The 20,040-nt window shown below is 32.8% G+C and overlaps 1 protein-coding gene and 2 non-coding genes across 3 annotated transcripts; 2 read left to right on the top strand and 1 right to left on the bottom strand.

Moving 5' to 3' along the window:
• Positions 1-4,131: 4,131 nt before the first annotated feature.
• Positions 4,132-6,242, bottom strand: LOC149509515 (cytochrome b6). Its single transcript, XM_089757710.1, has 2 exons — positions 5,841-6,242; positions 4,132-5,016 (listed from the first exon to the last, which is right to left on the bottom strand). The coding sequence occupies exons 1-2, from the start codon at positions 5,844-5,846 to the stop codon at positions 4,375-4,377; spliced, it is 648 nt and encodes a 215-aa protein (XP_089613836.1). The 5' UTR covers positions 5,847-6,242; the 3' UTR covers positions 4,132-4,374.
• Positions 6,243-16,443: 10,201 nt separating this feature from the next.
• Positions 16,444-16,517, top strand: TRNAP-UGG (transfer RNA proline (anticodon UGG)). Its single transcript has one exon. It is a non-coding gene; the product is annotated as a tRNA-Pro (tRNA).
• Positions 16,518-16,706: 189 nt separating this feature from the next.
• TRNAW-CCA (transfer RNA tryptophan (anticodon CCA)) lies at positions 16,707-16,780 on the top strand. Its single transcript has one exon. It is a non-coding gene; the product is annotated as a tRNA-Trp (tRNA).
• The last annotated feature ends 3,260 nt before the right edge of the window (positions 16,781-20,040 follow it).

The raw sequence follows: 20,040 nt of genomic DNA, 5'->3' as shown, positions 1-20,040 counted from the left end.
CATGTTGGTTATATCAAAATTCGGGAGCAACAATAATTTTAGTTTACCATGGGTAAGGACACTATTGCTGACATAATAACTTCTATACGAAATGCTGACATGAATAGAAAAGGAACGATTCGAATAGGATCTACTAACATCACTGAAAACATTGTTAAAATACTTTTACGAGAAGGTTTTATCGATAACATAAGGAAACATCGGGAAAGAAACAAATATTTTTTGGTTTTAACCCTACGGCATAGAAGGAATAGGAAAGGACCATATAGAACTATTTTAAATTTACGACGGATCAGTCGACCCGGTCTACGAATCTATTCTAACTATCAACAAATTCCTAGAATTTTAGGCGGGATGGGGATTGTAATTCTTTCTACTTCTCGGGGTATAATGACAGACCGGGAGGCTCGACTAGAAGGAATCGGCGGAGAAATTTTGTGTTATATATGGTAATCTGTCTAACATCCGAATTGTATCCGAATCCGAAACTTTCCATTTGTGAAAAAAAAAAGCACGGGTTGTCTAATAGAACTCCTCCTGCCCTACAGTAGTTGATACGTCAAGGAAGTTTTACCTGGAATAAAAGAACAAAAATGGATTCATGGAGGTTTAATTAGTGAATCACGTCCACTCCAGATTCCTTTAGATAATGAAGATCTGATTCTAGGTTATGTTTCAGGAAGGGTCCGATCGAGTTTTATACGTATACCACCGTGGGATAGAGTCAACAAAAGTGAAGTAAGTGCTTATGATTCAACCAGGGGGCGTATAATTTATAGACTCCGCAACAAGGATTCGAACGATTAGGTAGTTTTTTCAACTTCAAGATTCCTTTCAGGGGGATCCAATTCAAGGTTCAAAAATTTCAAGAAACTTATTTTCTTCCAATAAGTAGATTCGGAAAAATTTAAGGAATAACAACTATGAAAATAAGGGCTTCCGTTCGTAAAATTTGTGAAAAATGTCGACTAATCCGTAGGAGGGGACGAATTGTCGTAATTTGTTCCAACCCGAGACATAAACAGAGACAAGGATAATCTTTCTATTCTAAAAAGAACTCCTTAAAGTTAAAGAAAAGAAACTAATCTTAAAGAAAGCGATGAACAAATAAAAATAGAAGATCTGTTTTGACATGAAATGGATATATCCATATATCTCTGACTTATCCTTATGAAATGATAAAATATGGCAAAACCTATACCAAAAGTTGGTTCACGTAGGAATGGGCGCAGTAGTGCACGGAAAAGTGCACGTAGAATACCAAAAGGAGTTATTCATGTTCAAGCAAGTTTCAACAATACCATTGTTACTATTACAGATGTACGGGGTCAGGTAATTTCTTCTTCCTCCGCCGGTACTTGTGGATTCAAGGGTCCAAGAAGAGGGACTCCTTTTGCTGCTCAAACCGCAGCGAGAAATGCTATTCGAGCAGTAGTAGACCAAGGTATGCGACGAGTGGAAGTTCTGATAAAAGGTCCTGGTCTCGGAAGAGATGGAGCATTACGAGCTATTCGTAGAAGTGGTATACTATTAAGTTTCGTACGGGATGTAACCCCTATGCCACATAATGGCTGTAGACCTCCTAAAAAAAAACGTGTGTAGAAATAAACACTAAAGAGATTTCAAGAGAAATAAATGATTCAATGATCTGATCAAATAAAATAATATTACTATGGTTCGAGAGAAAGTAAAAGTCTCTACTCGGACACTGCAGTGGAAGTGTGTTGAATCAAGAACAGATAGTAAGCGTCTTTATTATGGACGCTTTATTCTGTCTCCACTTATGAAAGGCCAAGCCGACACAATAGGCATTGCGATGCGAAGAGCTTTGCTTGGAGAAATAGAAGGAACATGTATTACACGTGCAAAATCTGAGAAAATACCACACGAATATTCTACCATAGTAGGTATTCAAGAATCAGTACATGAAATTTTAATGAATTTAAAAGCAATTGTATTGAGAAGTAATTTGTATGGAACTCGTAACGCCTTTATTTGTGCCAAGGGTCCCGGATATGTAACTGCTCAAGACATCATCTTACCGCCTTCTGTGGAAATCGTTGATAATACACAGCATATAGCTAGCCTAACCGAACCAATTGATTTGTGTATTGGATTACAAATCGAGAGAAATAGAGGATACGGTATAAAAACGCCAAAGAACTTTCACGACGGAAGTTATCCTATAGATGCTGTATTCATGCCTGTTCGAAATGCGAATCATAGTATTCATTGTTATGGGAATGATAATGAAAAACAGGAGATACTTTTTCTAGAAATATGGACAAATGGAAGTTTAACTCCTAAAGAAGCACTTCATGAAGCCTCTCGGAATTTGATTGATTTATTTATTCCCTTTCTAGATGCGGAAGAAGAAAACTTACATTTAGAAAACAATCAACACAACGTTACTTTACCTTTTTTTCCTTTTCATGATAGATTAGCTAAACTAAGAAAAAAGAAAAAAGAAATAGCATTGAAATATATTTTTATTGACCAATCAGAATTGCCTCCCAGGATCTATAATTGTCTCAAAAAGTCCAATATACATACATTATTGGACCTTTTGAATAACAGTCAAGAAGACCTTATGAAAATTGAACACTTTCGCATAGAAGATGTAAAACAAATATTGGGCATTCTAGAAAAGAAGTAGAAAAGCATTGCGAAATTGATTTACCAAAATTTTAAATCCATTGGATTTAGGATTTATTTCATTTTTTTTTTTTTTACTTTAGAAAATTAGAAAAAAAAAAAAAAAACGAAAATGGATTTTGAACCTTCAGCACAATCCATATATTGGGACCAGAATTGAATAAATGTATCTAGGGAGAATTCACTTTGACTTTGAAGTGACTACTCCCTAGATACGCACATCATGATATTTTATTTTAAAATTGATTCAATTTAAAAAAGACCTAAAGTTAGGGATTTATCAATCGGTAATGTTGCTCCAATACCCAACCAAAGGGCCACCGCAGTACCAATCAAAAAAACGGTTGTCGCTACTGGACGACGAAATGGATTTTGGAATTTATTAACATTTTCCAAAAAAGGTACTGTTAATAATCCCGCAGGTACTGAAACCATTAAAAGAACACCCAATAACTTGTTAGGTACTGTACGAAGTATTTGAAATACAGGAAAGAAATACCATTCAGGTAATATTTCCAAAGGAGTTGCAAATGGATCCGCGGGTTCACCAATCATTGAAGGTTCTAGAACCGCTAAGCCTACGTTACAAGCAATAGTACCGAGAATTACTACTGGAAAAATATATAAAAGATCATTGGGCCATGCGGGTTCCCCATAATAATTATGACCCATACCTTTAGCTAATTTAGCTCTTAATACAGGATCGTTCAAGTCAGGTTTTTTTGTTATTAGGATAGGTGAATTTTTCTAGATCCATCCCCCGAAGGAACCGGACATGATAATTTTTCATCATCCGGCTCAAGCAAAAATCAATCGAATCAAATGGATACAAACGGATACATATAAAATGAATCTATATGTTATCCACACATATATGAATGATTTCATATGTAAGAAAAAAGTTACCTGATTCCATTTTACGAAGTTGCAACTATACATTCCAAGGAATGCCATTTTTACAGGTAAATGCTCAATACCCAAGTAGGCGTACAAAGTTGATCGTGATCAAGTGCTTTCTGGGTCGTCTTAGGCCTTGCGATTCACCTTTATCCCAAAAATATATCGAGATTTTTTACATACAAAGGATTTACTTGTTACTAATATAGTCTAGCCTTTGCTCTTCTTTAGATCCCTTGTTTCACTCCGATAGTATAATAATAATAAATCGGGTCGATGCAGAAGAAATGAATGTATTTTCATACTATTAAGATAAGAAAGTAAAAAAAAAATAAAAATAAATAAATAAAATCTAATTTGCATTATGCCAAATCACTTATTCTACTGGATCTTACGGAGCCCTGTTCATACACGACATCGTCAGGTCTGATCATAGAAAAGATTCTCTTCAAGCGAACCAGCCTATCCTTTGTATGGGGCTTACACGGTGGTTGGAACAAAGACACATTTGGTTGTGAATTCCAATGTAGCAGATAAAGGCATATTTCTGCATGGCCCAATCAATAGTTCAAGTCACACACTCCCATAATCCATTTTCTCTTCGGGGAATTCCCTTCAACTATTCATGTCATATCAAATAAATAATAGAATATTGTGGAGTTGAAAGGAAATATCCAAATACATGTCTTATTTTTTTTTTTTTTTCAACAATCCATATTTGTAGCAATGAAATACTATTGTTCCTCCCCCAAGTAATAAGATAAATGATTGGCAAGTAATAAGATAAATGATTGGTTACAATATAGCTATGGTCTATATTCTCTATAAAGGACCAGAAATGCCTTGCTTACGTATCATTAGGAAATGCATTAACATAAATACAGCAGTAAGAAGGGGTAATACAAAAGTGTGTAAACTATAAAAACGGGTCAAAGTGGATTGTCCCACACTAGCACTTCCACGCAATAACTCTACCAAAGGCGATCCTATTACCGGAATAGCTTCCGGAACGCCTGTTACGATTTTGACTGCCCAATAACCAATTTGGTCCCAAGGTAAGGAATAACCTGTTACACCAAAAGATGCAGTCAACACAGCCAGAACCACGCCTGTAACCCAAGTCAATTCGCGAGGTTTTTTAAAACCACCAGTGAGATAGACACGAAATACGTGCAGGATCATCATTAAGACCATCATACTTGCCGACCATCGATGAACTGATCGGATTAACCAACCAAAGTTAGCTTCAGTCATTATGTATTGAACAGAAGTAAAAGCCTCAGTAACGGTTGGACGATAGTAAAAAGTCATAGCAAATCCTGTAGCTACTTGTACCAAAAAACAAGTAAGCGTAATTCCTCCTAGACAATAAAATATGTTAACATGAGGAGGAACATATTTACTAGTTATATCATCTGCAATCGCCTGAATCTCGAGGCGTTCTTCGAACCAATCATAGACTTTATTGAGATAGGTAAACCAAGAGGACTCCCCCCCTGAGAACCGTATATGAGAATTTCATCTCGTACAGCTCAAACAAAAACACCCAAATAATAGCTGAAACGGATATGGAATAGAAAGTTTGAAACTTCTTAATCTTTTCATTCAATTTTATCTGAAGACACAAAAGAGTAAAAATCCGAAAGCTCTTTTTTGTAGTTGTAATTATAATGCCAAAAAATCAAGTCGGCGCATTCGTCTTTATGTTGATCAGGCCTCTTGAATCTTCTATTTACCTACTTATTTCTTTTCTTTTTCTTTGCTTTGATTTGTTATTTATATGGAATGTGGCTTTATTCTTGTTTTCTTTATTTTTAATAGGAATTCTCTTGTTAAGACCCTATGAATCAATTGAAACTTCAGATTCATACCAGAACCGCGATGATTCAATAAAACCTTCAAACTAAGTCCAAAGATTCTTTGAGTAAGAATTATTGGATCATCACTTATTCAATGAATAGAATAGATATAATAAATAAAAATACAAAGAAAAGAAAGGTTTGTCCTTTGATCAAAATAAGCATAAACTAAATGAGAGTTTGAAAGAAGAAAAAATTTCTCGATTTATAAATAAAAAACCTCTTTCTTTGAAAATTTTTTTTTTTTTTGAGTCCGGCCGCGAGGTTTGAATATTAAGTATGAATCATAGTTCGAATACTTCGTGATCCATTTCATATATTCCGTGCTCCAGATACTAGAATGGCTATCCGACGGGATAAAACTATCTCGATCAAGAGGACAGACCCATTTTCTGTACTATCAATAGGATCAATTATAACAAGTCACACACTCATATTCCGGAAATACAGAAACAAAAAAAATTTCGCGGTCGAACTACCAAAATAGAATGGGCTAAAAAAAATCCGAGAACTAAAAGTTTCACTTTTTGTATTGAAAAGCGAGGCTTCGTGGTTCTTGTGAATCTAATTCAGCGAAATTCCATCCAGTAAAACGGAAGAATTATAAATCTCCAAAATAATAGATAAGAATATCGAAAATAAAGCCATTGCGACACCCATCAAAGGAGTCGTTCCCCATCCAGGAGCTACTTTACCATATTCCGAATTCAATGGTTTCAAAAAATCCCCTACAACAGTTCGTCTTGGACCAGATCTAGAACTACCCTCAACGGTTTGTGTAGCCATAAATCTTATTTTGTATTCAGTGAGATCTGTTGACTTTGTATATCATTCCGCTGTAAATAAACGATCTTATCATAGATCCATTGTGATCTTGAAATTATATTTATATTTATATTATTTATATTTATATTTATATATATTATTTATATAATTATATAATAATGGAAACAGCAACTTTAGTCGCCATCTCTATATCTGGTTTACTTGTAAGTTTTACTGGGTACGCCTTATATACTGCCTTTGGGCAACCCTCTCAACAATTAAGGGATCCATTCGAGGAACACGGGGACTAATTGAAGTAATGAGCCTCCCAATATAATATTGGGAGGCTCATTACTTCAATTGAGATAATGAAAAATCATTTCATTTTTTTAGTTGGAACTTTAGGCGGTTCTCGAAAAAAGATAGCGAAAAAAATTATCCCTAGAGTAGATACTAAGAGGAATGTATAAACCAATGCTTCCATAAATTCGATCGTGGTTTACAATTATAGCTTCCGTACCTATTTATTTAGAATCATCTCCCGAATAAAATAACGAAAGAACAAGAATCAAAGAAAAGGCAGCGATTTTAATCAAGATTTTTACAGCAGCCTATGTCAAATCACAAACAGAAAATAGAAGCGAAAAATAACAAAGCAATCTTGCATCAGACTACTTGTCTTCTTGTAGTTGGATCTCCAAGTTTTTGGAATGCTCCAAATTCCACTTGAGCATCCAAATCTGGATCAATACCGGCAAAAACATCTCTGAACAGGGTTCTAGCACCATGCCAAATGTGTCCGAAGAAGAAAAGCAAAGCAAACGAAGCATGCCCAAAAGTAAACCAACCCCTTGGACTGCTACGAAAAACACCATCGGATTTCAAAGTAGCACGATCTAATTCAAAAATTTCACCCAATTGAGCACGTCTAGCATATTTTTTCACAGTAGCAGGATCACTATAACTCACTCCATTGAGTTCGCCACCATAGAACTCAACAGTTACACCTACTTGTTCGACACTATACTTCGATTCTGCCCTTCTAAAAGGAACATCCGCTCTAACAATTCCGTCTCCGTCTACCAAAACAACCGGAAATGTTTCAAAAAAAGTAGGCATACGACGTACAAAAAGTTCACGCCCTTCTTTATCTCTAAAGATAGGGTGTCCTAACCACCCAACGGCTATTCCATCCCCGTTGTCCATTGAACCCGCTCTGAATAATCCTCCTTTTGCCGGATTATTGCCAATGTAATCATAAAAAGCTAATTTTTCAGGAATTTTAGACCAAGCTTCTGATAAACTTTGATTTTCGGCTAACCCAGCACTAACCCTTCGATATATTTCTTGCTGGAAGTATCCTTGATCCCATTGATAACGAGTAGGACCAAATAATTCGATGGGGGTAGTTGCTGAACCATACCACATAGTTCCAGTAACAACAAAAGCTGCAAAAAAGACAGCAGCTATACTACTGGAAAGGACGGTTTCAATATTTCCCATACGTAATCCTTTGTATAAACGTTGGGGCGGACGGACACTAAGATGGAATAAGCCCGCTAATATGCCCAATGTCCCTGCTGCAATATGATGAGAGGCTATTCCTCCCGGAACAAAAGGATCAAAACCTTCCACGCCCCACGCTGGATTTACAGGTTGTACCTTTCCGGTTAGTCCATAAGGGTCGGACACCCATATTCCAGGACCATACAATCCTGTTACATGAAATGCGCCAAAGCCAAAGCAAGCCACTCCTGAGAGAAATAAATGAATTCCAAAAATCTTGGGCAAATCCAAAGAGGGTTTTCCTGTGCGCTCATCACAAAAAATTTCTAGATCCCAATATACCCAATGCCAGATAGCTGCCAAGAAGCACAAGCCAGAAAACACAATATGTGCTCCGGCCACACCTTCGTAACTCCAAATACCCGGATTTGTTATAGTCCGCCCCGTAATACTCCAACCGCCCCATGAATTGGTTATTCCTAAACGAGTCATGAAGGGTATAACGAACATACCTTGTCTCCACATTGGATCAAGAACGGGATCGGAGGGATCAAAAACAGCTAATTCATATAGAGCCATTGAACCGGCCCAACCAGCAACCAGAGCTGTATGCATTATATGAACAGAAAGCAAGCGACCGGGATCATTCAATACGACAGTATGAACACGATACCAAGGCAAACCCATGGAAATACCCCTTTATCAAATCAACGAAAAATAGACACTATGTAACTTTATTGCATTGGAATACCTCCCCTTTTCGGTGGATTCTTTCGGAGAAAGGATTAATGTTTGTTCTATTCCATTAGTAATAAGGGAAGAATTCGGCTCAGAAGAAAAAAGAGAAGCAGATCTATTCTATACTCGATAAGTATCAATACGCAATGGGGGTTGATCCTATTTTTTATGAATGAATGCATCCCTATTTGTTCATCATTCAAAGGACCTATTCGTAAGAATTCTCTTTCATTCATTCCGCCTTTCTTTATTTTATGGCCTTAGTCTATCTATGTATAAAATATGATAAAGGCCCATATTATTAAGACCATTATTACATATTATTAAGATAAGACCATTATTACGTATTACATTACGTATTACGCTTCCACAATCAAAGTGAAATATAATATTACATATTATAATATTACATATTATTAAGATAAGACCATTATTACGTATTACATTACGTATTACGCTTCCACAATCAAAGTGAAATATAATATTACATATTATAATATTACATATTATTAAGATAAGACCATTATTACGTATTACATTACGTATTACGCTTCCACAATCAAAGTGAAATATAATATTACATATTATTAAGATAAGACCATTATTACGTATTACATTACGTATTACGCTTCCACAATCAAAGCGAAATATAATTTTACATTCTTTTTACTTTATGCCTGTTGGTATTCCAAAAGTTCCTTTTCAAGTTCCGGGAGATAACGATGCAAGCTGGGTTGACATATAGTGCGACTTGTCAAATATATTGGGTCATATGGGATTCCCCCGTTCTCTCGCCCGATCGAGATATCCCCTGTTTCGCCCCAAAAAGATTGATTGAATTATCAAAAATTTGTAGCGGGAAGTGTAATGAAGTGCAATTAGAGATCCATTTCATGGGGGTGTATCCAGATTAATATTTTCAATTAGAATGATTTATGGTTGGCTTGGTTGGACTGATAAAATGAAGTATCCAGGCTCCGTTTAGAAAAAACCCAATTGGTAATATATTTATGATTACCACCTATATCATAATCATAATTTTTCTTTTTTTTTTTAATTATAAATAAGAGCGATTTCAAACTGTTAATCAATCGAATAATATGGGAAATACGTTGAATATTTGGCGAAAAACATGAAAGAAAAAGGAATTAAATTAAAATAAAAAAAGGAAATGAAATCATAGCAAAAAGACGTGGTATTGGGTCATTTGTCCTATATGTGCAAATAAAAATCGGGCAGATCTTTACTCGGAGTAGAGCATAAACCTAAAAAAATTGAATAAAAAATTGACGAACCCCATTCAGGAACAAGAAAATGACATCGTGATTTGGATTGAATCGCAATGAAAAAAAAATGGATCAATGAAAAGTTTGTGCAATAAGTTTAGCGAATTTTTTCTATATTATAGGAAAACGGGCCAAAACTCATCTTTCTTTAATTTAATTTTAAATTTCATTTTATTTAAAAAATGTAAGAAAAAGCCCCTTCATTAGAAATTAGAAGTTAGAAAGGTCCGACTAGAAAAAACAAAGGATGGCTGGAATCTACACATTGATTTTTTTTCGCAATTTTTGTTGAACCGTATGCATCAAAAGGTGCCTGTACGGCTACTAAGGGATACAATTTTATCCTAATCAACCGAATTTATCGAGAAAGATTGCTTTTTTTGGGCAAAGAGCTTGATATCCAGACCTCGAATCAACTTGCGGGTATTATGATCTATCTCAGTATAGAGAGTAATAGCCGAGACCTGTTTTTTTTTATAAACTCTCCTGGCGGAGGGATAGTATCTGGATTATCTCTTTTTGATACTATGCAAGCAGTGGAACCAGATGTGCATACACTAGCCATGGGATTGACCGCTTCAATCGCAGCTTTTCTCTTGGTCGGAGGAGAAATTACCAAACGCAGAGCATTCCCTCACGCTCGGCGCCAATGAGTTTTTTTTTTTTATTATTGATGGAAAGAAAAAAGAAGACTATGCCTTCGCCATATGAAATATGAATTAGTAAGTAATAATAGCATGGCACTTTGAATTCGATATGAAATTTTTTTTTTATTTCTTTTTTTTTTTTTCAAAAAAAAATATTAGATTATGTATCGAAAGAGTAGTATGAGAGAAGGGGCATTTCCAATTTGATCTTAGCTATCGTGGGCCCATCTCAGGCGTCACAAACTTTTTTTCTTTTCCTACCAGAGGCTATTAACAATATTTATGTTATGAAAGAGTACGAAAAAAAAAAAGACTATTTTTTTTCTTTCTTTTTTTTTTTTCAAAAAAAAAAAGAAACTTTGGGATTGCTGAATCACAGACGAAATAAATATATAAAGCAACGGAGCCATCATAGTATTTTTAAACTTTTCCGAAAAAAAAAGAAAAAGAAGGATGGTAATTGGATTATTTATTAATCTGGGTCTAATAGACTCTATATTTTCTCTTTTTTTCGATGAAAGAAAAAAGAGAATTCCATTGTAAAGCCGTATGCAATTGTAAAGCCGTATGCAATGCGCAAAAAATGCCTGTACGGTTGTTCAATTCTATAGCTATTCTTCTCGCCTCATTATGTGAGTTAGAAGTATGTTATATCATCAGGGTAATGATCCATCAACCTATTAGTATGCTTAAGGATGATGGCTTCAAAGACTGGGTCATGGAAACAGACGAAGTAATGAAAATGCAAGAAGACATCATAGAGGCTTATGTACAAAGAACGGGCCAGCCCCGATGGGTTATAAACAAAGACATGGAAAGAGATAATTTTATGTCAGCAAAAGAAGCCAAAGATCATGGAATTGTGGATCATATAGTGCGTACAGAATCGAGACCTATAGTGAATGAAAAACCTATAGTGAATGAAAAACCTATAGTGAATGAAAAACCTATAGTGAATGAAAAACCTATAGTGAATAACAAACCTATAGTGAATGAAAAACCTATAGTGAATGAAAAACCTATAGTGAATGAAAAACCTATAGTGAATGAAAAACCTATAGTGAATAACAAACCTATAGTGAATAACAAACCTATAGTGAATAACAAACCTATAGTGAATAAAAAATGGAGACTAGTTAACGACAATGGCAATGGAAGACCACCATTTGACGACAATGGCAATGGAAGACCACCATTTGACGACAATGGCAATGGAAGACCACCATTTGACGACAATGGCAATGGAAGACCACCATTTGACGACAATGGCAATGGAAGACCACCATTTGACGACAATGGCAATGGAAGACCACCATTTGACGACAATGGCAATGGAAGACCACCATTTGACGACAATGGCAATGGAAGACCACCATTTGACGACAATGGCAATGGAAGACCACCATTTGACGACAATGGAACACCATTTAATTTTGATTTAGATTGATTTAATCCCTCTTATTCCTTTCCTTCTTTTTCTCTTTAATAGATTAATATTTTATTAATCTATTAAAGAGAAAAAGAAGTAATTCATAATCATCTGGTTAGGATCGATCTAAACCAGTCTATTATGTATATGATTGTATATGATTCAGCATGCCAACTATTAAACAACTTATTAGAAATGCAAGACAGCCAATTAGAAATGTCACGAAAGCCCCTGCTCTTCGGGGATGTCCTCAGCGCCGAGGAAGATGTACTAGGGTGTATGTGCGACTTGTTCAGATCATGGGCTGAGAAAAAGGAAACAATTTTTCAGTATCAACGATCAGTACCAGTGAATAGAATGGGGTTCTTCCGTTCACTATCTAAAAAAGATAGATCTACCATATCCTTCTATTGTGTATGAAATTTATGGTTTCCATTGGCGCAAATCCAATCTTGGAATTTTTTAAAAATTCCCCATTGGTAGCAAATGCTTATCCATTAAGCGGGGAAAATCCTATTTAAAAAGCAAAAAGATTATGCTTCGACTCTTGCAAAGAACGGACTAACAGGGTCAGCTACCCAATTAATCCTCCTAATTACATACCGTTACTGTATAAGATAGATCTCGTTGTGAAAGATCTATTACTGAAAAATTTATGAGTAGAGCCGAAGAGTGTGAACTGTACAAGTTACCAATTAAATGTTAAATGAAGGAATGAGCTCCGGTGTATAGAGGGGACCTCACCGTTTAAGAAGTAACCATAGAAACGATGGAACCCACTATTTATTTATCCATTTCTATTTACTCCTTTATTTTAGTTAATATGCTTTTTTTGATACCTAGTATCAATACAATTTCTTATTTCAAGGCGAAATGAAATGCCTAGAAAAAAGGAAAAATCGTGGGCGGGACGGTTATAGTAGCAAAAGCCATTGGAATTTTTATTTTATACATTGGAAGAATCCGTTTTGTTATTAATAGACTAGAAAAGAATAACTGAAAGAAAGAATTAGTTATTCATCAAAATTTCTTTTATTCAATGACCAGAATGAAAGAGGGATATATAGCTCGGAGACAAAGAGTAAGAGCTTTGGTTTCGGCTGATCGGGATAGAGATAGGAAAAAAAGATATTTTCGTCGTTTGTGGATCACTCGAATAAATGCAGGAATTCGAGGAATGGGGGTATCCTATAATTATAGTAGATTAATAAAAAATCGGTACAAGAAACAGTTGCTTCTTAATCGTAAAATACTTGCACAAATAGCTATCTCAAATAGGAATTGTCTTTATATGATTTCCAACGAGATTATAAAATAAGGAGATCGGAAGGAATCCACCGAAATGCTTTAAATGAAATGGGGTTCCCTCGAGAATGAACTCGAGGGAGGTAGAGTAGAAATTAATATGATAAAAAAATTCTGATAAGGTCATCAAAACAAGAAAACAAGATGAGCGAAGACGCTCAATAAAAAAAAAAAAAATTTATTTTTCTTCCCCAACCCGATTCGATTCTTTTATTTATTTCTTTTTTCTTACGACACGACAATTTTGATTATCAGATTTTTTGAATAAAGCATCAGTCTACGTTTGATAATTTTGAGTCAATTGAAGGGTAAGCCTATTTATTTCTGGTTCTAAGAGCAGTAGTTCTAGCGGTCGACTCTCTTCTTTCAAATCGTTTCTCATTTCTGGTTCTAGTTCTAGCGGTCGACTCCCTTCTTTCAAATCGTTTCTCATTATTAATAAAGGGTAACGAAGATAAAATACGAGCTTGTTTTATAGCAATAGTAATTAATCGTTGTTGTTTTAAAGTCAATCTATTTACTCGCCTAGATAAGATTTTTCCTTGTTCACTAATAAATCGACTAATTAAACTCATGTTTCTATAATCAATTCGATCCCCCGATTGGATCGGGGGCAAACGCCTACGAAAAGATCGCTTGTATTTATCCATCATTTCTTTATTCCTTATTTCTAAAAATAATCCTATCCTATCCTTTTCTAAAATCCTATTTTGATCGGATCAAATTCAAATTATAGAATTAATAGAATAAATACGATTTGCTTTGTTTTTTTTATTATTGTATTATTTATTTATTATTTATTTCTTATTTATTTGTTTATTTTATTAGTTTATTTTAATTATTTATTTATTATTTATTTGTTTATTTTATTAGTTTATTTTATTATTATATTATTTATAGATATTTATTTAAATATAATTTCATATTTTAATATATTTAATATATAAATATAATTTCATATTTTAATATATTTAATATATAAATATAATTTCATATTTTAATATATTTAATATATAAATATAATTTCATATTTTAATATATTTAATATATAAATATAATTTCATATTTTAATATATTTAATATATAAAATATAAATATAATTTAATATTTTAATATATTTAATATATAAATATAATTTAAATAAATATCTATAACTGTGATAATACATAAATAATAAATAAATATAATTTATAAATATATATAAATATAATTTCATATTTTAATATATTTAATATATAAAATATAAATATAATTTAATATTTTAATATATTTAATATATAAATATAATTTAAATAAATATCTATAACTGTGATAATACATAAATAATAAATAAATATAATTTATAAATATATATAGAACCGACACGAAAATAATAAATAATTAATAAAATAAGAAATAAATAATGAAATATAGTAATAAATACAAAATATAGTAATAACTAAAAAATATAGTAATGAATAAATCATACAATATAATAAATAATACAATATTAACAATATTAAAATTAACAACAATATTAAAATTAACAATATTAAAATAATCATTATGCACGAATAGAAAATAAAAAAAAAAATAGTTAGTGATATTAAAAATCTAATTCCTAATCAATGAAAATCCAACTCCTAATCATTCGAAGACTGTAAACTAAAAATCATTCGAAGACGGTAAACTAAAAAAATAAATAATTGACTCGAGAATAAAGAAAAAAATTATTAAAAAAATAAGAACTAAATAAAAAATAGAATAAAAAAAAATAAAAGAATATTGATACAATCATATACCAGGTTAAAAAGGTTAAAAATTTATTAACGTGCATATCGAATAATTTAAAACTAAAAACTTCACTTTAAAAAGAAAGCGTGGAATAGACAAGGAAATACAAATATAGACTAATATATAAATAAAATATTTGTTATATATTAGTTATATATTATATCTAACTAATTATATACTTAATATTACTTAATATATTATATAATATATATTATTATACCTGAATACCTAATGTCCTATTTTCTCATACTAAATACCTAATGTTACCTAAATACCTAATGTCCTATTTTCTCATATTCTCGGGAAGGGTTGACATACGAGTACTTGATTCGATTTATTTCTTTATCTCCCCGTGAATTGTATGTTTGTAACAATAGGAACAGAATTTCTTCAATTCCAATCGACTAGGCGTATTGTGTCGATTTTTTTGAGTAATATACCTGGAAATGCCCGTTGATTCCTTATTAACGACGTTTCGAACACAACTGGTACATTCCAAAATAATCGTTACTCGGACATCTTTACTCTTGGCCATGAACCCCCTTTGAGTTTTTAATTCACCCAACTCTTCTATTTTCCGATCAAAAGTGAAGAAGAAAGGAATGAAAATAAATAAATAAAAGTTGCTAACTCAAAACCAAATCCTGAAAGATTTCGTTGCAATCAATTGCAATCAATATAGTAAATCAATATGTATTATACTAATAGTAAATAAGTAATACAATGATTTCTAACTCGATTTAGAATCACAGTACGGTATTTTCTTTAAGTATCTTGTAGGATACTGTTGTTCCAGCCACATTTCTCTTTTCGCTCTACTAGTAATTTAATTGGAGCTTGAACCCAAGTTTTGTTGAGGTTCAATCCACTTTTTTCGTTCTACCTTCCTTATTTATTTTATATAATTCTTATATAATTAGAATTCTAAAAAAACTAAATAGAATTATTTCTTATATAATTAGAATTCATTTCTTATATAATTATAATTCTAAAAACAACTAAAGTCAAGGGGGGGCGAGAGATTAGTCACAGATATTTGATTGTATATCGATCTAATCTTTTTCACCCCGTCCCGCGACAATAACTAGAATTAAAAAAAAGGGAATGTTAACGCATCCGGGAAGAAACGATTGATCTCTATCAATAAACCCGCTAAAGAACCGAACCAGAGAGTACTTAGTACCGGTGCTACGGAAAGATATGTTTTTAGATCTCGCATTTAAAATCCTCCTTCTTTATCGTATTACATACATTATGGTAATACATATATAATCACATGTATGTGTGGTTAAAGACCACTTGTATTTGTATATTTGTACCCGGAATTCCTAATTCAAAATTAAAATTTAAATGTACAATGATTCGATAGATAAGATTTTCCTTTTCTTAAAACAGCAAAATAGGTCCCTTTCTGCCTGAGAATTCCCGCCAAAAAGATTCATTTATTATTCATTATATGGTTGTTATATGATATGAGACCAAAAAGAGGAAATGGAAAGATAATTTTTGTATATCAATAGATGAAATAAGGGTGTGGAAAACAAGACAGGGATTCTCTACAATAACATCGTAGGCCAATTGAAAGGGATGTAGCGCAGCTTGGTAGCGCGTTTGTTTTGGGTACAAAATGTCACGGGTTCAAATCCTGTCATCCCTACCTATTACTTCTCCTTTGAGCAGTAAGGAGGGAGCCATTTTAGTTTTAGATTGATTAAAATTAAGCATACATAATCTATCATTTTCTCATATTATATATGATATATGATAGTATAGGTGTGCACGATGTATTGGGGTTATAAAATAAAAGAATCCTCTTTTTTACAGTCTTATTTATTATGATAAGAAAGCGCTCTTAGTTCAGTTCGGTAGAACGTGGGTCTCCAAAACCCAATGTCGTAGGTTCAAATCCTACAGAGCGTGATTCCGCTCTTGTTAAGTCGAAAATTACACCGAACTGAAAAAAAAAAAAAAAAAAAAAAAATTGAACAGCAATTCGAATTTGACCTCCTTGAATTAAATTAATTAAATTAAAATTAAAGGGGTCAGTCAAAAAAAGAGATGTTAATTAATCAAAGGTCCAACTGATCACCACGTATGTATTGTAAATATGCGGTTACGAATAATCCAGCCAAAGTAATAGGAATTAGACCTAAGACGATTCCAAATAGAAAAACTTCAATCATTTCAATTTATTTGAAAGGAGAAAAAGAAAGGTAATATCTATCCCTAAATATTAATCTCTATTGCCCATGAATATCAATAACTAATAATTGATAATTAACACGGTAAGGAACTATAGAATATATGGAATAGGACAGAAAACTTTGTTTTTATTAATTGTTCGTTCATTCAATTAATTTTCAAATAAGTCGTATCTTACTCAGACCAATAAATAGAGCTGAGGTTATAGTTAAAGCCGCTAGTAAAAAACCGAAATAACTAGTTAGAGTAGGCATGAAGGAGCTAAATGAAATATGTTCTTTTTATACATATGTTTATAAAGCACTTACCTAAGTTTCAATTTTTAAAAGAGACGGGGATAAGCAAAAATACCAATTGAAAGAATAAGTTCAATTGAAATTTTTTGATTCATCAATCATTCTAAACGGTATTCACAAAAATAGAGCGGCAGGACAAGAGTAGAAAAGAAAAAGAAATAGATTCATCATCTTTGTAGTTAGGTCAAGAAAAAACCTTTGGATCTAATACAAGAATACAAGAAAGGCCGCCTCACAAATATTGATTAGTAGAATTTTTTTTTTATTCCTTGCTCTTTTTTTTATCTATATCTAATACTATCGACTACTCTTACTTGTTACTAGACGACTAAGCAATTCCTTAAAATAAAAAAAGGAGGGCTTACAACAAAAAACAAAACCTCTTATGCAATTACGAAAAAAAGTCAATTTTTAGATTTCGCATCTAATTGACTTGCGGAAATATGATAATTTCCTTCATGAATTATTATAAACTTGTTGGATTCACGGGTTACCTGATCTTCCGTTTCTAGCCCCAAACCAATAATAGAATCCCCTATATTATATTCCAGGAATTTGAGGAATTTTCTATCGCATGATACGTGGTTATACATCGACAAGCAAGAAGAAGAAAGAAATTATCTAGCACTTCATGTCGATATACTGTTTGAAATTGCGTTGCTGTGTCAGAAGAAGGATAGCTATACTGATTCGGTATACTCTAAAAATACCTTTGGTACAATATTGACGATCTCACAAAGATTGAATTTCAGTGAATTTCCGTTTACTGATCTCATCTTTTACGGAATCGATCCCCTACAAGAATATGCGGAGCTCAGCATGTCTGGAAGCACAGGAGAACGTTCTTTTGCTGATATTATTACCAGTATTCGATACTGGATCATTCATAGTATTACTATACCTTCCCTATTCATTGCGGGTTGGTTATTCGTCAGCACAGGTTTAGCTTATGATGTGTTTGGAAGCCCTCGTCCAAACGAGTATTTTACAGAGAGCCGACAAGGAATTCCATTAATAACCGGCCGTTTTGATTCTTTGGAACAACTCGATGAATTTAGTAGATCTTTTTAGGAGGACCCAATGACCATAGATCGAACCTATCCAATTTTTACAGTGCGATGGTTGGCTGTTCACGGACTAGCTGTACCTACCGTTTCTTTTTTGGGGTCAATATCAGCAATGCAGTTCATCCAACGATAAACCTAATCCGAATTAATTATAGAGCTATGACACAATCAAACCCGAACGAACAAAATGTTGAATTGAATCGTACCAGTCTCTACTGGGGGTTATTACTCATTTTTGTACTTGCTGTTTTATTTTCCAATTATTTCTTCAATTAAGAAAAAAAGAGTAGTAGAATACTAAATAATAGTAGGAATTCTCTTATCCCATTCGGAAGGATTGCATCTCATAATTATCTATGACTGTTTATGTCTTTAGCATGACCACTTGATGAAATGTGGAGGGAAGCGGGATAAATGGCCGATACTACTGGAAGGATTCCTCTTTGGATAATAGGTACGGTAACTGGTATTCCTGTGATCGGTTTAATAGGTATTTTCTTTTATGGTTCATATTCTGGATTGGGTTCGTCCCTGTAATATGTAATAATGGGATGAACTAAGTTATAGGCATGAAAGTGTAAGAACTCAACGGGGCCCGCCTCCTCTTTCTTTGTCTGATTCGCGAGGAGGGGTCCCGTTGAATTCTTAATGATCATAATATTTTGTTCGTATAAATATAAATGACAACAAATAGATCACTTTTTCCGATGATGTTTTTGAAAAATGAACTCGATTAATTGATTCATAGCATCTGTTCTTCGATAGTATCTATCGATACTTTCAAGGTTAGAAGAAAAAAAGGAATCACTCAATTTCCTTTTCCTGGATGACACAATCACAATATATATTTAATTTTAATATTTAATTTTTTTTAATATTTAATTTTAATATTTTAATATTTAATTTTAATATTTCTTTTTTTTTTCTGTCGACCAGATATCAAGCAAACCCTTTCTAGACTAGTCTAACCTTACTCTATTTATTTTAGTATTTCATCAAAGTTTGAAATTTTTTTATAAGTTCATCGCCTTGCTTCTATTTTATATTTATAAAAAAAAGGATTCCTTCTCTTTTTTTTGGTTGTCCATTACTTATTATATTATATTATACTTATTTATACTTATACTTATTTTATACTTATTTATACTTATTTTATACTTATTATATTATCCTTATTACTTATTCGATTACTTTATTACTTATTCTATTATCTATTATAATCTATTATCTATTATAAGTAAATCTAAAAAAATAAAGGGTTCTGAAAAATCTGGAAAAATATAAACTAAGAATAGAAATCTTTGACGAATGGGATCCGGAATTGTTATTATTTCGACACAAGAAAAGGAATTTTACACATCCTTTTCTTGTGCCGAAGGCTAGGAAGACGAAGAATACTCCCTGTAATTATTTGTTCCCCTCATTTATCCTTCCTTTCTATTCTCCGCTTACTTATCTTATGTTTAGTATCTAATCAAATTGAATTTAGAAAACAAAACCCATTCTGTGACATTTCAATCTGACAATAGGGATATAATTACACCCCTCCCATTTAGATTGAAAAAAGAAAAGAAGGGGTAAAGACAAATAGTCTTCTTCACAATATACAGATTTT

Source organism: Durio zibethinus, unplaced genomic scaffold (assembly GCF_047325235.1).
Source record: "Durio zibethinus cultivar Kanyao isolate XHJ-2024 unplaced genomic scaffold, ASM4732523v1 HiC_scaffold_159, whole genome shotgun sequence".
In the NCBI taxonomy this organism is placed as follows: domain Eukaryota; kingdom Viridiplantae; phylum Streptophyta; class Magnoliopsida; order Malvales; family Malvaceae; genus Durio; species Durio zibethinus.
This window is presented reverse-complemented; position numbering and strand designations above follow the sequence as displayed.